General features: G+C 40.3%; 2 protein-coding genes across 4 annotated transcripts; one reads left to right on the forward strand and one right to left on the reverse strand.

Moving 5' to 3' along the window:
- Positions 1-1,440: 1,440 nt before the first annotated feature.
- Positions 1,441-13,497, reverse strand: RB195_007425 (uncharacterized protein; the record flags this gene model as incomplete). 3 transcript variants are annotated; one of them, XM_064181042.1, is made up of 17 exons in its annotated part: positions 1,441-2,304; positions 2,379-2,411; positions 4,645-4,755; positions 5,622-5,737; positions 5,826-5,919; positions 6,615-6,746; positions 6,799-6,918; positions 8,119-8,228; positions 8,368-8,454; positions 9,547-9,680; positions 9,735-9,852; positions 9,908-9,986; positions 10,045-10,180; positions 11,195-11,310; positions 12,332-12,424; positions 12,552-12,606; positions 13,424-13,497. In XM_064181042.1, 17 exons carry the CDS (start codon positions 13,495-13,497, stop codon positions 1,441-1,443), a joined length of 2,472 nt encoding a protein of 823 aa, XP_064037862.1. The 3 variants fall into 3 exon arrangements, with proteins under 3 accessions (XP_064037862.1, XP_064037863.1, XP_064037864.1); XM_064181041.1 differs by lacking the exons at positions 1,441-2,304; positions 2,379-2,411 and having other exon boundaries at positions 4,627-4,755; XM_064181040.1 differs by lacking the exons at positions 4,645-4,755; positions 5,622-5,737; positions 5,826-5,919; ... (10 more) ...; positions 12,552-12,606; positions 13,424-13,497 and adding an exon at positions 2,619-2,651 and having other exon boundaries at positions 2,379-2,543.
- Positions 13,498-14,498: 1,001 nt separating this feature from the next.
- RB195_007426 (uncharacterized protein) lies at positions 14,499-23,514 on the forward strand (the record flags this gene model as incomplete). Its single annotated transcript, XM_064181043.1, has 20 exons — positions 14,499-14,592; positions 14,952-15,080; positions 15,138-15,248; positions 15,301-15,525; positions 16,860-17,017; positions 17,079-17,226; positions 19,147-19,271; positions 19,382-19,483; positions 20,572-20,759; positions 20,815-20,972; positions 21,142-21,266; positions 21,695-21,810; positions 21,868-21,983; positions 22,034-22,161; positions 22,266-22,408; positions 22,473-22,636; positions 22,691-22,775; positions 22,860-22,941; positions 23,037-23,113; positions 23,385-23,514. The coding sequence occupies 20 exons, from the start codon at positions 14,499-14,501 to the stop codon at positions 23,512-23,514; spliced, it is 2,604 nt and encodes an 867-aa protein (XP_064037865.1).
- Positions 23,515-23,838: the final 324 nt, after the last annotated feature.

Raw genomic sequence — 23,838 nt, forward strand, 5'->3', positions numbered from 1 at the left:
CCACGTTTATTCTGTGATACGCCTTTAAGAGATATGTTTCGCATGATCCATCTACAATTTTTGATATATATATAAAGACCTAAATTATTTCCTAAAAACGGAGTTTACTGAAGAACTGCGAGCACATTCTACACAGCCACACATATTGAGTGATGTAAAAAGTTCTGAGCCTTTTTTCGCTTTATTTCGACGATGAAATTAACACAGTTAGGACTAACCGATTTAAATCAAATATGAGCCGTTTTGTTTGATAACTTTTTTTCATTCTAATGGGAATTTTATAATTCCACAATCGAAGAAGTCTTCGTTTTTACTTCCAAAAAACTTGACCGCTTCATTTTCGCAAACCTCTCTTGAGGCCAGTCTTGTACCATCAAAAAAAAAAAGAAAATGAAAATGCTTGAAAAAGTGATAGTCGCTGGGTGCCATGTCTGGACTATAAGGCGGTTGAACCACCCCATCCAAGCTCTCGGAGCTTCTGACGCGTCGTTAAGGACGTGGGCAGCCTGGGGTTATCTTTGATAGGAGCACTAAATCTTTCCTATTGGCCAATTCTGACCGCTTCTTGTCGATCACCTGCTTCAATCTGATCAATTGTTGACAGCGGAGGTCCGCATTGTTGCGTTAGTGGAGTGACTGGCGCGATGGGAGGAGTTCGTAGTGGATGCTTCCCTTCCAATCCCACCAAACACACAGGAAAACTTTCTTGTCCGTCAATCCTGGCTTGGCGATCGTATATGCTGGCTCACCGGGATTAGACCAGGTCATTTTTCAGTTTTTGTTCTGGTGATGTCACCTTGAAATCGCCGTATAGTATAACCCGATATGATGTTTAAAGGCAGCATACCACGAATCTGATGTGGTACGGATTTCAGGTGGAGTATCCGTAAACGGGGTCGTAGATTATGGAGGCGGGGATGGTTCCGCTCATCTCTGCCTGCATCACTGCAAACAGCCGCCTCCAGAATGCTGTTTCGTACGACGCCATCTATTGCAACGCTCCACCCCTTGCACCGCCTCCGCCCGGCGATTCGTCGAAAATCAATTCGGATTGCTCCGATAGGCGGTAAGGGACGCTACGCGTGCAAGGGTGGCGCGCTGCAATTCAAGGCATCGTACAAAACAGCATTCAGGGACCCGCTGCTTGGTGATTCAGGGAGAGATGAGCGGAACCACCCCGGCCTCCATAATCTACGATCCTGTATACGGAAATCCGTACCACCCCAGATTCGTGGTATGCTGCCTTTAAATCGCCAGATATGCCTCACTAAAGAAACTAGCGAAACCTCTTAGAACTTATTACTTCACCTAATATCAAGGTGATTATTTGCCCTTGTGATTCTACAAGAAATTGCTTTTCTTCAGGTGTATAGCAAACAAAATCTACAAATTTATTCATTTCTATCGATCAACTTAACTTACATAAAACCAATTGGTGCATTATTGCGTGAAAGGTATATGTGTGTAGGGGCTATTCCCAAGCTTGTATCGATCGAAGTTAACCGGAGGTTTTGCTACGTAGGTCACACTTGGAGGTTCCATCGGATTCCCTCCTTTGCGCTCTCCATACGTATAAGTGTTTTCTTGCATTTTCGGCGCTTCTGGTTGTACGTATGAATCCTGACGAGTCCGTGGAGGACACGCACAGTATGCAGCATCTGAACCAGGCGCACCTGCAGAGCCTTGTGGCCCAGCGATTCCATCCCTTCCAGGATTTCCAGGTGATCCGGGTGTACCAGGTGGTCCCGGTGGACCAATAGGAGGAGGTGGCACAATCGCTGCATCTTCCCCTGGTGGACCTTGACTTCCTTGTGGTCCTGGTGGCCCTGGCGGTCCGGGGATGCTTATTCGTCTGATTCCATTTGATCCAGGAACTCCAGGCGTGCCAGGAATACCTGAGCTTCCTGGAAGGCCTACTGATCCCTGCAGCCCTGGTGGACCCGGTGGTCCGGCTATTCCAATGCTTCCATCGAGCCCACGAGGACCAGGATTTCCTGGCAGCCCTGCTGATCCAGGTGTTCCCTGGATTCCAGGTGCACCTTGCATGCATTTGATACACTCCTTTGTCTCCATGTTCAGTTGATCGCCGCTAAGTCCATGACTTCCGTCCGGACCTGGAATTCCAGGGAAGCCTGGGATCCCTTCGGGTCCTGCGGGTCCTGGGGGTCCTGGTGGACAGATTTCTGAGCAGGAGCATCCTGCAGCTTCTTCTCTTTTTTCTCTGACGGATTGTTGTGAATCGGTAGTGATTGAAATATAGATACGTGTACGTAGTATTTCCTTCCATAAATCATTTGCATGGATCTGAAATTGTTAGGGGAAGTAGAGGACGAGATAAAAATATGATTTTAAGGTACTTTAGCGAGAAAAAACCTTACCTTAAATTTCCGTAGGTCCTCTGTGATTTGAGACTGAAATTCAGTAGTTTCTCTGAATAAGCACGTAGATAAAAATATTGCCATGAGAAGAAAAAGGCAGATAGACGTGTAAGATCCTACTAGAAAACGATTTTTCCATGAGATTAGCACAAATGACGGGGAATCCTGTAACGACATAAAGTTTTCTGGAATTACTGGATAACAAGCAGTTGTTAAGGACTATGTGCATGTAAATCTTACCTTGTTAGGGAAGTCAGAAGAATGACACTTCATCCTAAATGGTAATGACATAAGAATGACTTCGTTCAGATTTCGTTTTATACTTGAAACATGTAACTAGTCTTTCTAGATTAATTACCACGATAACCGCGTGGATCGGGAACCGTTCTGTGTCCGCGATAACGGTACACATAGTACAATAGTGGACCACGGTAGATTTCATCTTACGAAACCTCCGAGTCCGAATGAATTGGTCTTTTTTCTGATAAGGTTTATTCAAATCTAGGGTTATTTAGGAAATTCCACCTATGTATTGAAGGGTGCTTAAGATAAATGTCGAATATTCTCCATGGCGAACAGATTCAGTTTCTTGTTCACCATTGTGAAGTCGTAAAAGTAAACGTCTTCTCATGTATAAGATGGCTATAAAATTACGTGTTGCGTTCAGTTTGATCTACCTTAAATCTTGACGTTGATGACGACGCTGAAATGTTAGCCGCAATGAAGAGTGTTAAAATAAGAGAAAAATGAGTAGAAGAAATTAAAACAAAAAAAGAGAAAAGAATAAAGAATAAAAAGATAATCAAAACTAAAGAGCTCTTTTTGCTTTTCGTGCGCATTGGTTTTCCAGAAAAGTACAATTATTCCCACAAAGAATAAGTGAGAACAAATGAATCAACGGAAATTTGCGCACGAGGAGATACTCTTCTACAAAAAGCGCTTTTTTGAAATGAATCTTTTGCTTCTCGGTTGCCGCTTTGCTTCAGTTAGGGAGCAATATTAAAGTTTCAGTCATACGGATAGTAATCGACGATTAAGCGCAATCGATGAAAGCAGAGGCGCATATCCGAATCCTGTGGATCTCACGGGAACCAGTCATCAGTTTAAGAAAGTTTGATTCGATTACCCATGCATGTTCCTTGCTTCGGTTTCGAAAAAAGAAAGGAAAAAAAAAGAAAAAAAGAAATCATCCATGCTAAAGCAGAAATTGTCCAGCGATGAAGGATCACACAAACAGGTGCGATGCCTTCAGTTTTCTGTGATACAGTTTTCTATATAAGTGAGTCACGCTTCTTTTTCAGTTTTGTGCTGAACTGGAGGAGAACGGTGCTTTTTTCGGAGTTCTCGTGTACTATTTTTAAAAGTAAAGCATCAAGGAAATAATGATTGGTACCTTTCCCAAAAACAGCTATCCTCGACATTGACTGAACTGGACTGAACAACCCTTGTAACCCTTGTAACTGGACCTTTTACCTCACAGCTTTGATCAATAGGAACTCATCGTCAGAAGCCCAGAAATTATCACGTTATAGTATTTTATTTCCTGATTTCAGATTAGATCAGTTTTCAGTTAGGTGAATTCAGGATCATCACCTCCTAAATGAACCTGCAATGTCCAGTCTGGTCAAAGGAATATCACGAATCTGACGTGGTAAGGGAATCCGCGGGAAAAGCTAGATATGGGCTTGTAGATTGCTGGATCAGGGCTGGTTCCGCTAACCTCATGGAAACATGGAAGATTCCCGTATTTTACGATAATTTTAGTTGTGTCCACCCTTGTGCACGCACCGCATCCAAGTGCTAGCGGTCGAGTACCATTGATTTCTTCTCACCAGCCTCTTCAAGTGAAATCAATGAAAAGACTGATGAAGTCCCGAAAAACGTGTATGTGGATGAGCGTTCTAACGTAACTCGTAGGAGCTAAACCGGTTCCCACACCGTTTTTACGACGATTAAGGAGAAATGAGGAGAACCATCCGAACCCTGCAACCCATAACCCCATCTCCAGCTCTCATTGAGGATTCAAGAGGACTTAACCACGTCAGATTCGTGTTATGCTGTCTTTAAATAAGTAGAAATTAAGGGTCCATAGTGACAGATGTCAGAAGGTTAGTAAGAAGAAATATTTATACGATTTTTTATGAAATTTTTGTATGCATGTCATGTCTTTTATTTCCACTGACATCAAAGGAACATTGAGAAATAATGAATTCAATTTTGAAAAGTGTGAAAAAAATTGGATTTTCTTTCACGGAAACGGCTTGACCTGTGTGACTGGATCAATAATGAAGATGGACACAATGCAGACGATAAGCAGAATACCGAACAAGTACAAGCACAAACGATCGAGCGCCAACGCAGCAAATTTCCATTCTTCCTGAAAAGACAACTTCTAGTTTTGAAACCAAACTAATCCTTATTGAGAGCAACGGGATTTTCACACATACACACATTGTCTAGAAGGATAAGAGGTACTTGGAGGATTGGCTGGTGATTAATCGCGAGCGATTTAATCCACAGAAACTTTCGCCCTACTTTAGATTTTCACTGATCAGTGAAGTCCAGCGAGGAGGGCTCACTAGAAGTCTGAAGTAAGACGTTAGCTGGACGTTCAGGTTTGCTTAAATAAGACGAAAACCAGAAAAAAAAGGTGCAAAAACGGTACCTATTGAAAGTAATATATTTTTAGTAGATAAGAAAAATCTTCCTATGTATTTAGTATTATTGTAGTAGTAGTTAGTATTTATAAGGGATATTAGCCGTACTGGTTCCTCTTGGTACAATACTTACGCATATTTGCTTACATGCTTTCTATAGAATAAAAAAATTTTTGTTGGTATGAATTTTGAATTTTGATAAATTAAAAGAAGTCGTGCTTCAACCCGAATGTATAACTCACCTTTAGGAAGGAATTCTTCTAAGAATGGCTGAAGAAACGAATTTCTCCACAAAATAATGTTTGCTATCCTTCGCCCAAATATTCCCGAATCCCCGACGGTCAAAACGACACGAAGCACGGGCAGTTGCATAGGCGGCTGCGCTCGAAGCGGTGCGGTGCGGGGGTAGCGGTTGGAATCGTGTAAGGATTCTCGTTACCGTCACCCATCTCTGCACTTCGAAATGGTCCCACCTCGATTCCAACCGCTGCGCTCCACCGCGCCGCTTCGAGCGCAGCCGCTTGCGCAACCGTCCGTGCTTCATGTCGTTTTTACCCAACTATAAGTGTGTGGTAAATAAACTCACTATTGTTTCACGCTTAACAATGTTGTCGTCGAGGCGCTCCCGCAGACCACGTAGTCGACGCGATATCAACACGTAGAGATCGAGGATCAGCATCAGATGTTGTGATTCTGTCGTTGCTGAACTGGCTAAGGTTTAACCTCTCACGCCTGATCGGATGGTGACGTTCCGCGGTCAGCTGGGCCGATTCCAGACCACATCACAAACCTGCGGATAATTGCTTGCATTTGTTCACATATCGTTCGCAGCGTTCCACTCGATGTTTTCGTGAACTTTCGCATTTCCGTGGCACAAAAAGTCCCTGAAAAAAAAAGCGAAACAGGGTAACTCTTGCTGCTGGGACCTTCTATAAAATCGTTTTATTTTATTTTATTGTCACTACTAATTATTTTTATAATTTATTTTATTATTCATTATTACTTTATTTCATTCATTTTATTTGTCTATTTTTGACGAGATATCCACCACGAAAAGGAGTGCGCCAGGTTCCACTGACAAATATTGAGTGCCGATTTTATTAAACCATCGCATTTAAGATTTTTTAAACCATCACATTTACGATTTTTTTATATTATATTTTTTAAACGTTCTAACTCAAGCAAAGCGTGTTTTCTTTCTTTTTGGTCCACAATTGGTGAACGTAAATAAATAAATAAACATCAAAGCCATCATGTGGGACCAGTCATAAACAAGGCATATATTTTTCGGCGCAAGCTCGACTTTACTTATTTTTGTTCTTCTGGCCGTTCCGATCTTTCTTCACCCCCTACGACCGTGCCCAATGAATTGAATTTCGGTCAATTATAATGTTTTCGTTGGGAATTATGTGTTTCTTTTAACATCAGAATGTATTAACACAATATTTTTTCCATTAAAAATAAAGCATAGCATTTTTTCTGGAAAAAATAAAAGAAAGAATAAGAAAAAATAACAAGAAATAAAAATAATAAGAAGAAAAATAAAGAATAAGGAAAAAAAAAACAGAAATCTCCTCACCTCTCCTACTTTTCGAGATAATTCTAACTTCTCGCCTGGGATCGTCTGAAGCGTTGAGTTTAGAACCTCTGGATTATCCACGTCTAACTCACTGCAGCTAAACGAAAGATCACCACCATCTCGCAAAGCGCACTAAAACACACGGGTTTCATTGAGACTCATCCCAGACACGAAGTTCACTCACCTGTACACAATGCGAATCATTTGAGCTATCCTTACTCACTCCTTTACCGGAAGAAAATCTATATCCAGGTCGTTTCATCAACAATAACCAAGGTATTAGCTCGATAAAAACGTAGCGCATCTAAAATTATGAGTTCATTAGTTTTTGCATGTGAAAGGTGGCAGCGGGGAAGCAGCGGGAAATTTTGAATGTGGTGGCGGTAGCCCTGAGGCTGTTGGTAAACACGGATCGGAGTGGAATCCTTCAGTATACAATTATTTGTCATTCAGTAATCATGGATCAGCAGATCGGTCCACAATGTGCATTCACTGTGAAGGCATCTTATAAAAATAAAATATAAAAAATATAAAAGTTCTTATAAAAATGGTGATAGCGGGGCTGCTGCTCAACGGGAATTCCAACGTCATCTTAGTAGAGTCAAAACGACATGAAGCACAACGACACGACAGTGTAAGTTGCGTAAGCGGTTGCGCTCGGCGCGGTGCGGTGAAGCGTAGCGGTTAGGATCGAGTGAGGACCGCTGCTACCACAGTTCATTGCTGCAGTTCGCGATGGTCCTACCCTGATTTCAACCGCTGTCTCAACCGCGCCGCTTCGAGCGCAACCGCCTACGCAGCTGCGCCGCGCTTCATTTCGTATTGACCCGACTCCACAATTTAGGACGACATTCCAACTTGCTACACCATCAGTATATGGGTTAGGATTTTCGAGAAGACGAGTTCAGCTCTAAAAAAAGAAACCACCAGTCTACTAACACACTCACCAAACCTCAGAAAACACTGAAGCAGTTCGGCCACACGTTTGAATCGCCATCATCTTACAGACATTGTTTGTAGAAATTAGAAATTGATTCTTTTGTGTTGCTACTGATGTTAAAACACTCATTGGAATGTATTTCATTTCTTGTCTTGAACAAACAATAAAACTCAAAATATAAAAGGATAAAGTAACTGGCGTATCAATCCACTTGGGATGCACCTACGCATTTTACTGGAATTCGTAATGGTTTAGGTTTTTGGAAGACGTGTTGGCCTATACAATGAATTGTTGGGGTCAGCCTATGATTAACTCAGTGTTTTTATCCTCCCAGAGAAGTCTGGTACCAATTTATCTACCGCGGAGGGATTTAGGGGTTTGGTTTGCGCTAGGGCGGTTTCGAACCCTCGACCGTGTGGCTACAACGGACAGCGCCACACTCGCTCAAAATTCAAAATATAACAAAATAAATATATAGTAAGATTAATTTTTCTTAGTATTGTGAGAGCCACTTCAAAAGTTCCCGTTTTCCTGTGCCATCCCGTGAATAACGTTCGTAATTACCGTTCTTGGCATTTTGTGATTTGCATGGTCTCTATAACGAACGTTAAGCACAGATACAGTAAATGTTGTCGACATAGTTACGACTAACGTCACCGACGAGAAGAAGATACCTAAAAATAATGACCTAAGGATTTTGAAAGCATTGAAGAAAATTTATAATAGCAAAATACTGAAATATTACCAATTAGAGATCCAATTATTGACTATCGATTGCAAAATTATGAGCACGAAAACGTTATGCACACATACCTAGCAGAGGGATCGATTCCGATGTGATAGGTGTCATTTCCGATAGGATTGTCAGGAAGAAACAGACTGATAGTAGGATAGTTGTTTCTGGAACACTTATTGACGCTATGCAACCGAGTTACCGCAGTTATTGACGCAGCATTGGTTAAATTACGTATATGAAGATATGAATGAATAAAAATAAAAATGAAACAAAAAATAATCACAGTTATGAAAAAGTAATTCGTTTTCATAGAATCCTTCACAACGATTTCCCGCCTAACACTGCCGTGGAAGTGATTCTAGGCGTCGAATTGCGATGCACGGCTGAGGTACGTACTCTGAAAGGGTCCCACAAGCTGAGAAGGAGTTCGACACCTTCGACACTGCGAGTTCTAGGGATCGGAAGCCTAGCTAGGACCAAACCACTACTAAGCTTCATCAAAATCCTGGCGAAATGTCTCAAGGTGGCCCCCTGATCCATACAGGTTGGCGACGAACTGTTGTGAAAGCTAGGATTTCCATGACAGAGCTATTTAGTGAGGAGAAAGACTACTTGCCACTCCTGCATCCAGAAAAGAAAGGAAAGCACAGAAAAAGAAAAGAAAACACGGAAAAAGAAAAGGAAACGCCGGAAAAGTTTGTCGGTTTTAGAAATGACAATTATCACTAATATAATACAGAAACTCCTGTATACGTAGAGAAATGAAAATTACGAAGTAAAAATTCACAAAAGAAAGGAGAGAGATGAGAAGAAATAACGAAGTATGAGAAAACAAAACGAAAAGAAAAATGAGTCAGTTTAAAATAGAAGACTCACTAACAAGAAAAGTGAAGTGGAGATCGTATGAAATGTGGAGAAGATGACAACAGAACAATCTTTAGCTTTAACGAAAAATAAATTTTCGAAGTGAATCGGATCCCAACAAATGATGTGCATATGGTGGAAAATTCTTGCAATATTAGAAAAAAAATTGTGAAAAGGTTTTAGATTATGAACATAAATTGAAATTCTCGAAGTCTGGGCCTATGGTAACCACATAATTCGTGGTTTTTCATTACAATTAGTGGTAGTACTCATCCGAACGTTTCACTTCTGGAACTGAGATAAAATACTCTCAAATTTTTCCCTCAGTCATGATTTTAAACATAAGTTAGCGTATCAGAAAAATGCTAGTGAAACGTAATGATAAAACTCACGAAATCCAATTTTTTCGCTCATATCATGAGCTGGAAGACAAAATCCGAGAACTGTCATTCCAGAGATCAATAGCGAAGGTGTAATGATGTTAAACATATGGTAGAGAGATCTTCGTTTTAGGTGCATATAAAATCTGAAGGGTTAGAAACTTTGTTTATATTTTATTTTTTCAAATTTCCATGCGAACTTGATAGTTGGATAAGGTTCAGGACAACATTGATAGTAGGTCACTTCTTTTCTCGCCGGAGCGTTCACCAACTGCCATTCGCCATTAGAAATATACGTGGAGATGTCCATTGATGGCTCTGAGTGGAATCTCAGCAATTTTTAAGCGTTAGCTACGGTGGCTCAATAACGTACCACTGTTCTCTTGGTCTTCAAGGCTGAGATCCAGCGCGAAACCATGATATGTCCACGATCCGAACTTTAAAAAACAAATCTGAAAGGAATTAGAAAAATTTTCGGAAGTAGAATTCGTCGAAATTGATCAACCACACCTGTTCATCGAATGGGAACATGGTAATATCCATCTTACAAGTAATTCTAAATATTCCTGGAGGAATCCAATTCACTTGCCCGTTACTGTACACCACCAAGTTGCTTTTGTACGTCGAGTCGAAGCGTTCATTTGCACTGTAATGATCGTAGTAAGTGGTGAAACAAAAAGAATGAAAAAAAGATTTAAAAAAGAATAAAAAAAGAAGAGAATAAAAGAAAATGCACGGGGTTACAATTGTCAAATAAACATGGAAATGAATTTGAAGAATCAAAAACAACCTATGAAAAGTAATATAAATAAATACAAATGAATAAAATAATATAAATAATAATATTCGGAGGTAGAATTTCTCTTCTCAAATGAATTATGTGACGATTTTTTCTTTCGAGAGAAATTCTCAGCTGAACAGAATATTTATTTATTTATTTATTTATTTATTGAAAACACCTACAGGTGTGCCATAAAACAAAAAAAAAACAAGATGGAACAGAGCTCACTAGGATTTAAGGAATATTGCAATATAACTACGCTGGTAAGGTTTAGATATGACAAGAGAAGCATCAAACCGAATCATTAATCGATCAATCAAAAATCAGATCAACATCAAATTCCTTAACTTTTCAAAGATCTTCCCTTCATAATGCTTATTTCTATTTCTGTATCTATGCAGCTTTATGTTTAGAAAATTACCCAGAATCGTAGTGTTCACAGAAAGCAAATAAGGAAAATATTTACTCAGAAACAAATAAATAAATACAAATAAATGAAACAACTTAAACAATAATATTGGAAGGCAAAATTTATATTCTCAAATGGACTATGTAATAAACTATTTTTAAACTATTAACTATTTATATTTTATTCTATAGTTATTTTATTTTATTTTTATTTTATTTTATTTTTCTATTTTAAACTATAAACTATTTTTCTGGAAGAAATTCTCAGTTGAACAAAATATTGCAACATAACTACACTGATAATATTCAGGTGAACCATCAAAACTATAAATTCCTTAAATTTTTGAAAAAATTTCCTCACATTGCTTCCCTCTATTTTTGCATGCCTTCGGTTTCATATTTCGAAAATTATCCATGACCGTAATTGTTCATGGACAACAAATGAGTGAAATATTTACGAAAATGACGTGCCTGTTGTAAAGTAGAATATCTGGCTGCCATATTTGTTGTTCATCTCCAGGAAAACGTACGGATGTTATATTCTCGTAGGCAATCGGACGCCATCGTAATCTATAGTCGTGCCAGATCTGAACACCTTTGGTTTCAAGGAATTTTTTTTTTTGATGGAAATCTATGGCGTAGTGCGTCTTCTGCGTATGGATACGTTGTCAGGAAAGTGGTGATTCAAAATATTCGTTTTCCTCAGACTTTTATTGGATAATTTCAGCGCCTGGATCTGCATTCACATGCTTTCGCAGCCAAGAAGAAACGATTCCCAAAATGGATAATCCCAAATTTCTTGCATTTCTTTGATTGAGATTGAATTTAAAAAATTGCGAATGGAATTTCAAGTACAGATATCCTACATCGTCACCGATCCTAAACAGAACTGCTTTCATAGATTTCAATCCCGTTCACTATGCAGCATTCGTTATCAGTTAAGTTCGTCTTAAAGAAATAAAAACATCAGAAATTTTGTGAAAAAAAAAACAATTATATTTTTGAACTGCGCGACGAAATGTTGCAGAAACTGTCATCACTTTTCCTTTTCTTCTCACGGATGTTCCGGCTTTCTATAATGATTTACAGAACAGAAAGTTCTTAGAGACTTGACAATACATACGTCTCAACTGTTTTGCGTTTTGTGAATGCTCAGATTATGGTAGCGTGAAAAAAGGAAAACATAAATTTAAATTTCTCTTCTTAGCCCTGAACGAACGGTTCTGCAATGGATATGAGTGCAAAAAGATAGGATAAGAATCATGGTGTATATAGTTGGTTTAAAACGACATGAAGCACGAACAGTTGCGTAAGCGGCTGCGCTCGGAAGCGCTGCGGTGGCGACAGCGGTTGGAATCGAGGTGGGACCATGGCGAACTGCAGAGATGGGTGGCGGTAACGAAGATCCTTACACGACACCAACCGTTACGCTCCACCGCGCTGCTTCGGGTGAGCAATTTGCGCGGTAGTCCGTGCTTCATGTTTTGAACCCACTATATAAAAGGGACAAAACTGCGCGGAACACTATTAGTGAATCTGAAAAATCCGGAGAAATAAGCATATCATAACAGGGCGTCTGGTCTGGCCGTCCATAATGGTTTCACTCACATATTTCAGCCAAGCATTCACTTCGATCACTTGATCCTGCTCATCAACGTTGAGGATTTGTTGGAGGAAAATCTTCATCGAGACGGTGAGAACCTGATAAATGGCTTAGCAATAACAAATAAATGACGAATAATAAAACAAATAGCAATTAATAATAATACAAACATGATTTATTAAACATTATGAAAGGTTTAATCGTGTTTTATTAGGTATAACACACCCTATTGGGATTCCTCACTGGTCTCACTGCAGCGCTGTAGTTCTTAAGCAAATTCCTGGAAACAGTTAAAGCTGAGATGATATCTTTAAAATCCTATCATTGATTAATCAATAATAATCATTTATATTGTATTAAACAATTCTGTAGATCTTATTCAAAATCGATCTGATTTTTTTCTCAGCACCGGTTTTAATTTTTTTTCAGCGTTAGAGAAGTGAAATAAATGCATAAGATAAACTGATATTATGGACCTTTCGGACGTTTACTCCTGAGTTTTAGGGAGAAAACTTTAAATTCTTCATATTTCTATAAGCTGCACGTGTGCAAAAGTAAAAAAATTAGCTTCATTGTGGGTGCAAATATTAAGTTATATTTAAATAAAATAAAATAAAATGGTATAAAAATAATATTACAAATAAAAAAATAAAATAAATATTAATTTGAAGTTTTTCTAATAATAAATAGCTACAATAAAGATTCTCTGCTCGAGATGAAGCAAAGTGATTTGATTCCGACGTATGAATCTTACTCTACAGTATTCAGTAGTCTCAAAATTTCCCCTCACACACACTCATACACAGAATTTGGGTCCCATAGCTGAAACGTTCCTTTGATATAATGGCGAACACCATTATGATGAAGAAAAAACTATCCTAGCTTTTAATTGATTTTCTAGAGCTGTAGCCAAGATTGGTATTGATCGTCTTTATTAAACAACAGCTAAAACAATTAAAAACTACGTTTCAACATGCCGAGATTCAAAGACAGTCGAACATGGGCAATACATCCTAGTTTTTTTTTTCAAAGTTTATTTTCACTGATTTTCCTACTAATTTCCTCTATTATTGTCGTACCAAGTTATTGAGGCTAACCTGTAGAGTTCAGCTTCGGCATGGCTTGCTTCAGCGCAGTTGACCGTAATGATTAGAGGAATTAAGAGGTACATGGTGTTGTTCGTGGTCGGCCGGGTGAAGTGGCTAACATTTCAGTGATGTTCGCGCCTCTCCACTGAGCTGAATCGGCAAACAAACTCTTTCGTTCACTCACACACACACCCTCATACACAGATAACCTCTCAGCTAGTCTATTTCATGTCAACTGTCTGCTAAAGTACACACACACACACCTATGAACAGTTTCCCTCTGTTGCTCAATTGAACGGATAAGTTCACGGAGGAGCAGCAGTAGAGGATTTGTGTCAAAAAAAAATGTGATTTAGCACTACCTTACCCGAAATTTGGGCTAAGCTTTAAAGGTTCCAAAGAAAGGGTGCAATGTAAGTGCAAAACTCATAGTTAGGAGTTTGTCGACATACGTTTAAAGGCAGCACACCACGAATCCTAGATGGTGCGGATTTCAGGTGGAGTATCCGTGCACGGGGTCGTAGATTATGGAGACGGGGGTGGTTCCGCTCATCTCTCCCTGCATCACTGCAAACAGCCGCCACCAGAATGCTGTTTTGTACGATGCCATCTATGGCAACGCTCCACCCCTTGCGCCGCCTCCGCCCTGCGATTCGTCGAAAATCAATTCGGACTGCCCCGATAGGCAGTAAGAGACGCTACGCGTGCAAGGGTGGCGCGCTGCAATAGAAGGCATCGTACAAAACAGCATTCAGGGGCTGGGTGCTTGCAGTGATTCAGGGAGAGATGAGCGGAACCACCCCGGTCTCCATAATCTACGTCCCCGTATACGGATACTCCACCTGAAATCCGCACCACCCCAGATTCGTGGTATGCTGTGTTTAAGTAGAATGATTCAATGAAAAAACCATGGCTTCATCCACCAACGAGAACGGAAAGCCTCTACCATCGAACTGCTTCTGTAATAATACATTGTTTACAATTTCTAACAAGCCATCACTCAATCAACTCGGCTTATGATGATAATAAGAGCTATCGAACAGATTGCACTGCATCATTTCCAGTTCTTAATTCTTCTTTTCGCATGCGGTTGCAATTAATTGTTCTTTTCCTCATTACACTCCCTGCTAACTGCATTTATCCCCCATTAAGTCCGGAGCTGCCACCCAACGCTACATGTACGTATGTTGATCCAATGGTTGGGTCGAAACGACTTGAAGCTTGATGCAATTACGTGAGCTGCTGCGCTAGATGCTAGATAGTGATGGTCCCGTCTCGATTACAGCCGCTGGCTTTACCGCGCCGCTTCGGACGGAGCCCCTTGCCCTCAATTGCATTAGGTTTCAGGACATTTTGATCAAACTATACCGCAGGAATTAGCCTGGAACGTACACATAAAGGCAGCATACCACGAATCCGATGTGGTGAGGGAATCTACCAAGGATCCAGTAATCCCCATCTCAAGTCTATACCGTGGATTCGCTCACCACGTAAGATTCGTGATATGTTGTCTTGAAGTAACGGTTAATTTTTCCAGCAATTCAGTCCGAGATTCACAACGGAAATTATTCGGTGGATAATCGACGTTTAAGCGGAAAAACAGGCAAATGGAAACAATTCAACAAATTTATTAAGAAACTAGTAAAGATTGTGGAGAGTATACACGGTAGGTTTTTCGGTATTCAACAAGAAATCCATAAATACTTCGGCACGGCATTTTCAGTGACTAATGGTTCAGAATGTTTGGCCGATCTATTGTCAACGTTAGGTGGTGCTAGCACAGTGCTAGCAACAGCGCCCCTATGCGCTTTCTATCCTCATCACCAGTGTCCAGGTAAATATTTAGAAAAGTAGCGGTATACAGTGTTACGAATAGATTTTTCCAGAGAATCTACCATATTGGAAACTTTGGATGATTGACTCGTGGCCACGGTTGCCATCAGGTGTGACTCGAAAAGGACCGATGTTCTTCCTCGGAGACTATGATTTGTGTTCAAGTCTTTGGATGAAGGATATTGAAGCAACAGGGAATATTACATATCTCAGGCCGCATTACTGTAGATCACGAACGAAAGTGCAGTTAATGGAACGATTTACGTCAGTGACTAGTGGTAAGCTTGGGTAAAGTATCGTTGGGTGGGGGCATTCAGTGGCGTCCTTATTTCTCGAAGTATATAATGGAATTAATCGGGGCCCTAAGGCCTAATCATTGGTCCTAGAGGATCTATGACATGTAAACTTAAGTTACTAAGAGATTCGGGAAATAAGAGGTGCCCTCCCCCCTTCGCCAAAAAAATTTTCCCCGTAATCTTTACGTAGCTGCATATATTGCATATATGAAAAATGCATGTTGAAACGAGACCAGATGTAAAGAAACCTGTCTCGTAAATCCAGATTCTTTTCCACTAACACAATTCATGAGCGGCACTAAGAGTGTAGTTACTATGGCTGCATATTCTGAAGCAGACGAATTGAAATCCTCCGATTTGTAAACTATTTCCTGGATTTCAAGACTGTCACTCAATTGAACCAACCTGTGCTCTTGAAAAGTGTCACTCAAGCGCTGAAAGTTGCTACTACTACACTTCTGGGAAAAAGTACTGGCAATGGCGGCTTCATTTCAATAGGATTGGCTGTGAATGCTAAAACTTTTGCCGTGAACACCATCCATAACCAATGTCTATAAAAGAATGAAATTGTCATACTAGTCTTCAATGACACTAACAACTATGGCGAAGCAAAGCGTCTAAAGACGCAGTAAACAACCAGAAAAATCGAACCGCATTGGGAAGAAAAACTACAAAACTTTCCCTCATTGACACCAAATCCAGACGTGAACAAAATGGTAACTTAGTATACGGCCGTTTTTTACGGAAATAAGAAAGAAATGGACGGAATCACCCCCTCTCCATAATCTACGACCCCGTATACGAATAATCCACCTGAAATCCGTACCACCTCAGATTCGTGGGGTGATGCCTTTAGCAACTCTGGCGTTTATGACGTATATACAGTCGGGTCGCGGTACATTTGCGTACGGGCTCAAAACGGCGCGGTGTAGGCAGCAGTTGGGACCGAGTTGGGACCGCAGCGATGTGTGGTGCCAGCCAAGGCTGCCCGCAGACCTCAGCGCGTGCCTACGCTCGCTGGTGTGACACGTTGCTTGGTGCCTTGTAGGAAAATCCGGATAGAGGGACATTTCCCTCTGGTTTTCCAAAACAGTAGGGCGAATTGAGGGTGATTACGCTCATAATCATCTACTACACCCCTAATCCTATCTTATGCTGAAGAGATCCCAACGTTGTCAATTTCTATGCTATGTAGCTTTCAAGGAAAAACGAACAGCAACGAAATTTCATTTTTTCTCGAAAGAAGGTTCTTGTACGTTTTTGCCGCAGAGATCTCCCAGAAGGAGAATTTCTGGAATAAAACAATCCATCTTAAGGTTTTTGCCTGCCTTCTTCATGTGATGAAGTTGTTGTAAAGTTGGTTGCGAGTCGCTTTATTGATGAGTTCTTGGAAGTCTCTGGCAAATTTGATACAAATGTCTCTTTAGAAGAAGTAGCTTGCCAAAGCTGGAATGAGGATTGGAATGCTTTGAAGGTTGGTGTACAGTTACAAAAAAAAAAAAAACGTCTCCGAAGTACTTTTCTCTTTGTTTCAGCGAATCCTAATAGCTCTGTCGATAGCGGTGCTTTTACTGCTGCTTGCTGGAACATTAGTTGAATACTATATTTTGGATAAAGGGAACGAAAACGTTGACGTAAAAGCTGACGATGCACTCACGTTCCCAGGAAGCGAATTGACAATTTGTAAGCTCTGGACTTTATTCTTTATGTTCTATATTGAAAACCACCGCTTATTGTGGAATTGAGAAATAAGTCATTACGTTTTTACATTTTTACAAAAACGTTCTTTTCAAATAGGCGTGTGTTGCGTAGTAAAAGGTTCAGCTGTGACTACACAATCATTGGTTTTCAACCGCCCAATGCCAACCATGCTTTTATTTTTCCGGAGTCAATAAATTGGTACCAAACTTGTCTGGAAAGATAAGAGCTTACGTGACACATCGGCTGGAGTCCGAAAGTCATTGTAAGGATGCACATTTGTTCATTAACCTGAGACATTTCCGAGTTGAAGGTGAATTCGTAGGCGCATCCCCATAGGGTTTGATCAATGCTGTGCACTTTAATCTTTCAGTTTCCTTCCCAGAGTTTGTTTTCTTCTGGTGAGGGACGTATCCAACGATAAAATTTTTGTGGTTTTTATATCTTGTAAACATTTCTGTGGTTCCTAATCGAACTCAAATCTATGATCGAAGCAGTGGAGTATCAAATTGGATAAAGCTGCTACAACTTGTTTTTTTAAACATTAGTTTAGCTGCCGAAGAAACTGGAGACATGAGTTGTACGCTGAAGTTGTGAACTCAGTAAAAAGCTGTCCATTGATGACAGTTTTTTTTTTATTCTGGCACCAGTGATATTTGTTGAAGAGGCTTCGGTAGACAGATAGAAACAGGGGAGGTAATAGTTTAGAAGAACAGTAAAACCTACCTGGTCGACTTAATCATAGCTATTTTCTCTGGAAATCGCATAAAACCATCTCAACTTCGTGGATGACTGCCTATTATAATCTGGTATTATTTGAAGGCATCACCCCATGAATCTGGAGTGGTACGGGTTTCAGCCGGGTAATGCCCATACGGGGTCGTAGATTGTGTGGAGGTGGGTGATTCCATTCATCTCTCCTTGCATCAGTGTAAACGTTTGCCCCCGCCTCGTCTGCGATTCGTCCAAATGGGTTTTCGACGGATCGCAGGCGGGGCGGGACGCAACGGTTGCGCATTACAACAGAAGCTGTCGTAAGGAACAGTGGTCCGGTCTTCCGTTTACATTGATAAGGGGAAAGATGGACAGACTCACCCTCTTCCCTAGATTCTATGACCCCGTATAGGGATTAGCCGCCTGAAACCCCCAGCTTCGTGAGGTGATGCCTTCAAAGCGCAAAACTGTGTGCCCGCCGGAAGGGAATCCTCTTTCTTTATTAATAAAGTATGTCTGATCGTCCTTCTGGATGAAATCGGAGCTGGTGCTCCGATACCCTTCACTTTTAGACGGTTGGCTAGGGAACCCCTTCACTTTAGCCGGTTAGCGAAGAGGCCCCCTTCACTTGTGCTGTACCCCATGAGCTAGACTCCTTTCACCTGAAGAAGGCTCGGCTCCTCCCATGAAACTATTGCATAGGCTGCTGAGGGGATCAGAACATGTACAAAGAGCAGCGTTCCAACGTACATTGTAGAAACTAAAGCGGTTCCCACGCCCCTTTTTACGACATTTAGGGAGAGATTAGCGGAACCACTCCGGATCCCTCAATCTCCAAGCTCATGTCAGAGTTTTCTGCCGATGCTGCTTTCCCCTCACCACGTCAAATTCTCGGTATGCTGCCTTCAAAAGTTGCTGAATACTTCTTTCTGCCACGATGGGGGACATGATCTCATTGATTTCCCTGAAATGTTGCAACGTTCAAATGAGCAAGAGAAAAGATGTGGATAAATTTTGTTCTATAAGAGAAAGTTCGAACGTTCAATCGAAGTCGAGAAAATTATGCTGAACTAGAACATGATGGATTTTTCAAAGCGCTTTGCTTTTCGGAAAAAGAAATGTTTTTTTGTTCTTGATTTCTTTTTTCAATTTATTGAAACATTCGATTGAGAAGAATTTCTAAGCTTTAAGCACTTGGCGGGAACGGTGCATTGAGAAAAATGAACTGTTTCAATGCACCATCAGTGGCGTTAACGTACAAAAATGTGCCTGACCTTTCACAGTCTTTCACAAAACCAACTGTTCTCCTTGACATTGTGAGTGATCCTTTTTTCGTGGCTTTTACTCATTTATATCAGTTGGTATCAAAGTTATCGGACTAAGCTAATTGCTACAACTAATTCAATACTGATTGATTGATTTTCAGTTGTGTTCCTTCAGTATTCGAATCTCCCTGAAACATCTCTGTCGGAACACGGCAAGAGAGATACCATGTCTGAATGGTTTGAAAGTTTTGAGCACCATATGGGTGAGCATTCATTAAAAGTAATCCAAACAGATTAAATAGGCTGCCTTAACGCAAAGATACAAACTATGTGTGTACAGAGTAGCAATATACTCTGCCTCACTGGTTGTTACTTATTTATTAGAAACCCTGGGTAACTTTTATTAGGTCCACGTTTCGACACTTACGTCTCTATCAGAGGCCTGAAAGTGCCGTCCTATTTGCAATTTTGCAAATATCTTATCTCTTATCACAAACTTGACTCTGAGGTGAATGAGCACAGGTATATCTGAAACTCTTCTTGGATACCTCGTAGGGAAACTCAGTCGACAGACTCGTTTCCTCGTCATTCTACAGGGCAAGTAAGGGGAAATGAGCACACTGATACTCGCGATCAGCTCACCTAAACCTACTTTTTCGTGAAGATCTCAACATCGTCAATTTCGCAGTATGCTACGTTCAAATGCAAAGAACAGGTGTTGCTCCACTATTTCCACTCCTTTTTAATAATCTCAACAAAAAAGGAACAAGAATCAATAAACTTGGACTGTCTGAGTCAATTCTTCTAGGTAAAGAATTGTTCATCAAATGACATAGAAAATGCTGGGGTAAAATGTAGTTGGGAGGAGGGACTCAAGTAACGCCTTTATTTCTCGAAGTAAATAATTAAATCAATCAGGGCCCTAAAGGTCAAAGCATTAGTCTTAGACGATCTATGACATGTAAGCTAAAGTTACTCAGAGAAGAGGTAAGTTAGAGCGAGAATCCAAAAATAAGAGCTCCACTAAGTGTCCCCTTCTCCCCCACTTTTTTTTAAAGCGTAAAATGTACATAGAAATAAAGAAATATTTCTAACTTTCTCTAAAAACTGGAGATATTTCCTTATTTCTATGTATATTTTACTCTTTAAAAAATGCTCACAGCTTGTTTCCTCAACCAGATACTTTTGAAGGCGCTAATCATTTGTTTCGACTTTAGATGCATATTTCTACTGCTTGTGTCTGTCACAGTGAATCATGAGATTTTTTACGAGTGGATTACACAGAAAAGACTCGATACATTCTTCTGCTAACAAAACTGACTATCGTTGAAATGATCTACAATTATTTAAGGTTATACTCGGTCATTCATGTTTATTCACACTGCCGTATATGGACAATCTCACTACTTTCCTTCCTGAACTAGCCAAATCACGATGGGTTGCTCCATTGCTGCTTAACTCCTCGTTGGCAGTTGACACATTTCTGTTTATTTCTGGATCAGTTGTGGCTTCAACCATACGCAAACGAATGTTTTTCAGGTACTCTAAGGATCAGATCTATCATTTTGAACTCTCCATTATATCAACTTTTCAGAGAAAATGATAGATTTTCGCCTTTTCGGTTTATCTACCGTCTATTCATGTTTTACTTTCATCGCATCTCTCGATTATGGCCTTCACTGTTGATGATAACAGTATTCATACGTTTTGTATACAATCATCTTGGCGACGGTCCAATGTGGTCAACACAAGGTGAGGTCATTTCCGCCATTTGCGTTTTATTGCAAAAACATCAGAGGAATACTAAATTTAGAAGTGCTCATAGAAATCAGGATGAATCGGGTTTTAGTTCCGGGTTTCATCTATTTTTAGTATATTTTTTGAAAGTTACAAAACAGAGCGATTTCTATCTTAATTTCAGGAGTATTTGGCACTATGTGCTCGTCGGAACCAATTTGGCCTCACCTGTTGTTCCTTTCAAATAGGTATCCTTCTCATTGCCTTCCTTGGCTCTGGTACACAGCTGTTGATGTACAATTACACATGGTTAGTTTCTCGCAGTTAAAGGTAGCGTAATTGACGTGGTACGGGAACCACAGGGAAAGAGTAGGATTTGGCTTATGCATTACAGAAATGAGCGTGGCCCCGATCAATTCCCCCTAGTCGTTCTGAAAAACGACGTGGGAACCGGTTTATTTCATACGAGGCACGTTAGAACGCGCATCCTTGTATGCTACCTTCAGTCTCCTCAGCAGCCTATTCGCTGATTTTGAATAGGATCAATCTTGAATAGGCTGATGAGAAGACTTTGCTAATTTCGAATTTCGCAATAAGTATATTATAATAATATAATAATCTATATGCTTAACCACATACTTAGTTTGGAACTTACCTTAGAACCTTAGTAGCCTTGAATTTTCACATATAAAGCTGACTGAAAACGTTGTCTTTGCCAATAGTTTTTTTTTCTTCAGTTTTCACCGCTTTTCTTCATTCTTCTTCCCCGATATCGCCGTGCTGCTTTAATCATTGCGGTACTGTTAATCGCTTGCTCGCTTCTCTACCAAAGCGCCGTCTACGCTCTATATGCGTGAGTGCTTTAAATTCTGATATAGCCTTAAATTCTGTTATAAATGCTGCTGTTCAGGCTCCCTCCGAACATTTTCGCAAGTGTTTTTATCGGGGATAGTATTGAGACTGCAGAGTCGTCGCTTCGTCTGTTGTATGCGTCTCCTATTGCAAGAAGTTCTCCGTTTATCATAGGTACCTGTTTTCTAGTAGTGCACCGCCTGTGCAAAGGAATCCGTGTGTAGGTCTTCTCACCGGTTGGACCGTCTCCGTTAGAAGTACGAAGCGATTAAGTGCAGGCGCCTGTGTTTTCATGAAAGTCATCTCCATTTCGCTCCTTTACTTTTCTTTGTTTGCTCCCTTCTGTCGTGAGGTGAATCGTTTTCGGCAGTAGCCTTTTTCTTTCTGAATATTTGTTCTGCGCTTTGAATCAATGTCTTGTATTTATTACATGACATTAATAAACACGCTGCTAAGGGTTTGCTCTCCTATGTTCACGCAGTTCTCCACCGATCCGCTTGGTCAGTCGCTCTCGCTATCCTCGTATGGTTATGTGAAAATGGTTTTGCTCCGGAAGTATCCTTTGTTCTCTCTAGCCACCGACTTTTGTTGATTTCAAGGTGATGTTTTCATTGAAGAGGAGCTCAAAATTTTATTCTTTAGATTACCGGTACTTCATTTCAGGCTGTCATTGGGAGTCTTTCTCACTCACGAACCCATTCTTCTGCTATACGTCTGGACGTCAAGGCAGCCTCACGCACCACATTCTTTCGTACACTTTGTGGTTTGTACTTTCGCTACGTTCATATTTTCCCTGCTTGCTGCCTTCATCATCGCACTTGTTATAGGTATGTTTCTAGAATTTATACACTTTTATTTGACACTTGTCTTTTCTTTTGTAGAAATTCCTTTCATATCTATGGAGAAAAAAGTCTTCAAAACAATCGACCAACGATTTGACGACGATGAATATTCCAAAGGAACATGGTGTGTATTGTTTCCTCTCCATAAATGGTTTACCAGTTGTTTGGCTTTCCTTTTACTTTCGATAATCATCATTGCCGATATCAGTGAGGAAACCAACGGATTCTTCGAAGGGGCTAACATCCAGGAAAACACAACTGCGCCGCTTCGTACAGCTGATTTCGCAGAGGCAAAGTTTTGACCAGATTTAAGTTGAACTCATCACACTCGATGAGAACCAGTTTCTTCAGTTAACCAAATGATTCCTATATTATTCGTTTTCAGAAACGATTCTCAACAAACGGAACAACGAGAAGAATGTTGGAATGCTCGTCAGCGTTTTCTATGGACTCTTTTTTCTGGTACGGTACGATAGGATTACTCCAACTGAATAAACTGCTGTCGGTAACTGCAGACAGAGCCTAATCTCCTCAAAAAAAAAAAAACAGTACAAGCGCACCTTTATGAGAGAAACCACAAAGAGTTCCTAGGACCGGATATATGTTTTTCAAAACGTATCTGTCCTTCTGTTAAGAAAAACCCGGATATTTATCGTTGCCATCACATGGAATTCAAGACCAATCAACCAACAACCTGCTACAAACTAAAACCGTAATTGTTCTTTTAATTTAGGCAACAGGAAGATTGGAGTAGAGAGCAATCTCTCATTGGAAAAGATGATGGGAGGACCGAAGAACATCCTATGAGGAATAAATCCATAGACTTGGAACAGTGGGAGAAGTCACTTTACAGCAGTTGTTAATATTCTTTTTAATTAGTCGTAATCCGATAAAGATATATCACATGTCTTTATAAATGGATATTTATAAGGAGATTTAGTCTGCAGGGTAGAGGTTGAAAGTTACAGCTTAGGAGAGTTAACGTAACACTTCTCCCCTAGCACACTGTGTCGTTATAGAAATAAATGTCAGAGAGCAAAAACAGATTGAGATTCTTTGTCTTTTGTCAGCAGATTCTTTGTCATTTCCCACCATCTGCAAAAAGTAGCCTAACAGTCGTCTAAACAGCTTTCTCTCCATACAGTCAAGCCTCTCCATCACCGTCGCGGCGCTGCCCAAGTCCGTAC

The sequence above is a fragment of the Necator americanus genome, chromosome I (genome assembly GCF_031761385.1).
Source record: "Necator americanus strain Aroian chromosome I, whole genome shotgun sequence".
NCBI lineage: Eukaryota > Metazoa > Nematoda > Chromadorea > Rhabditida > Ancylostomatidae > Necator > Necator americanus.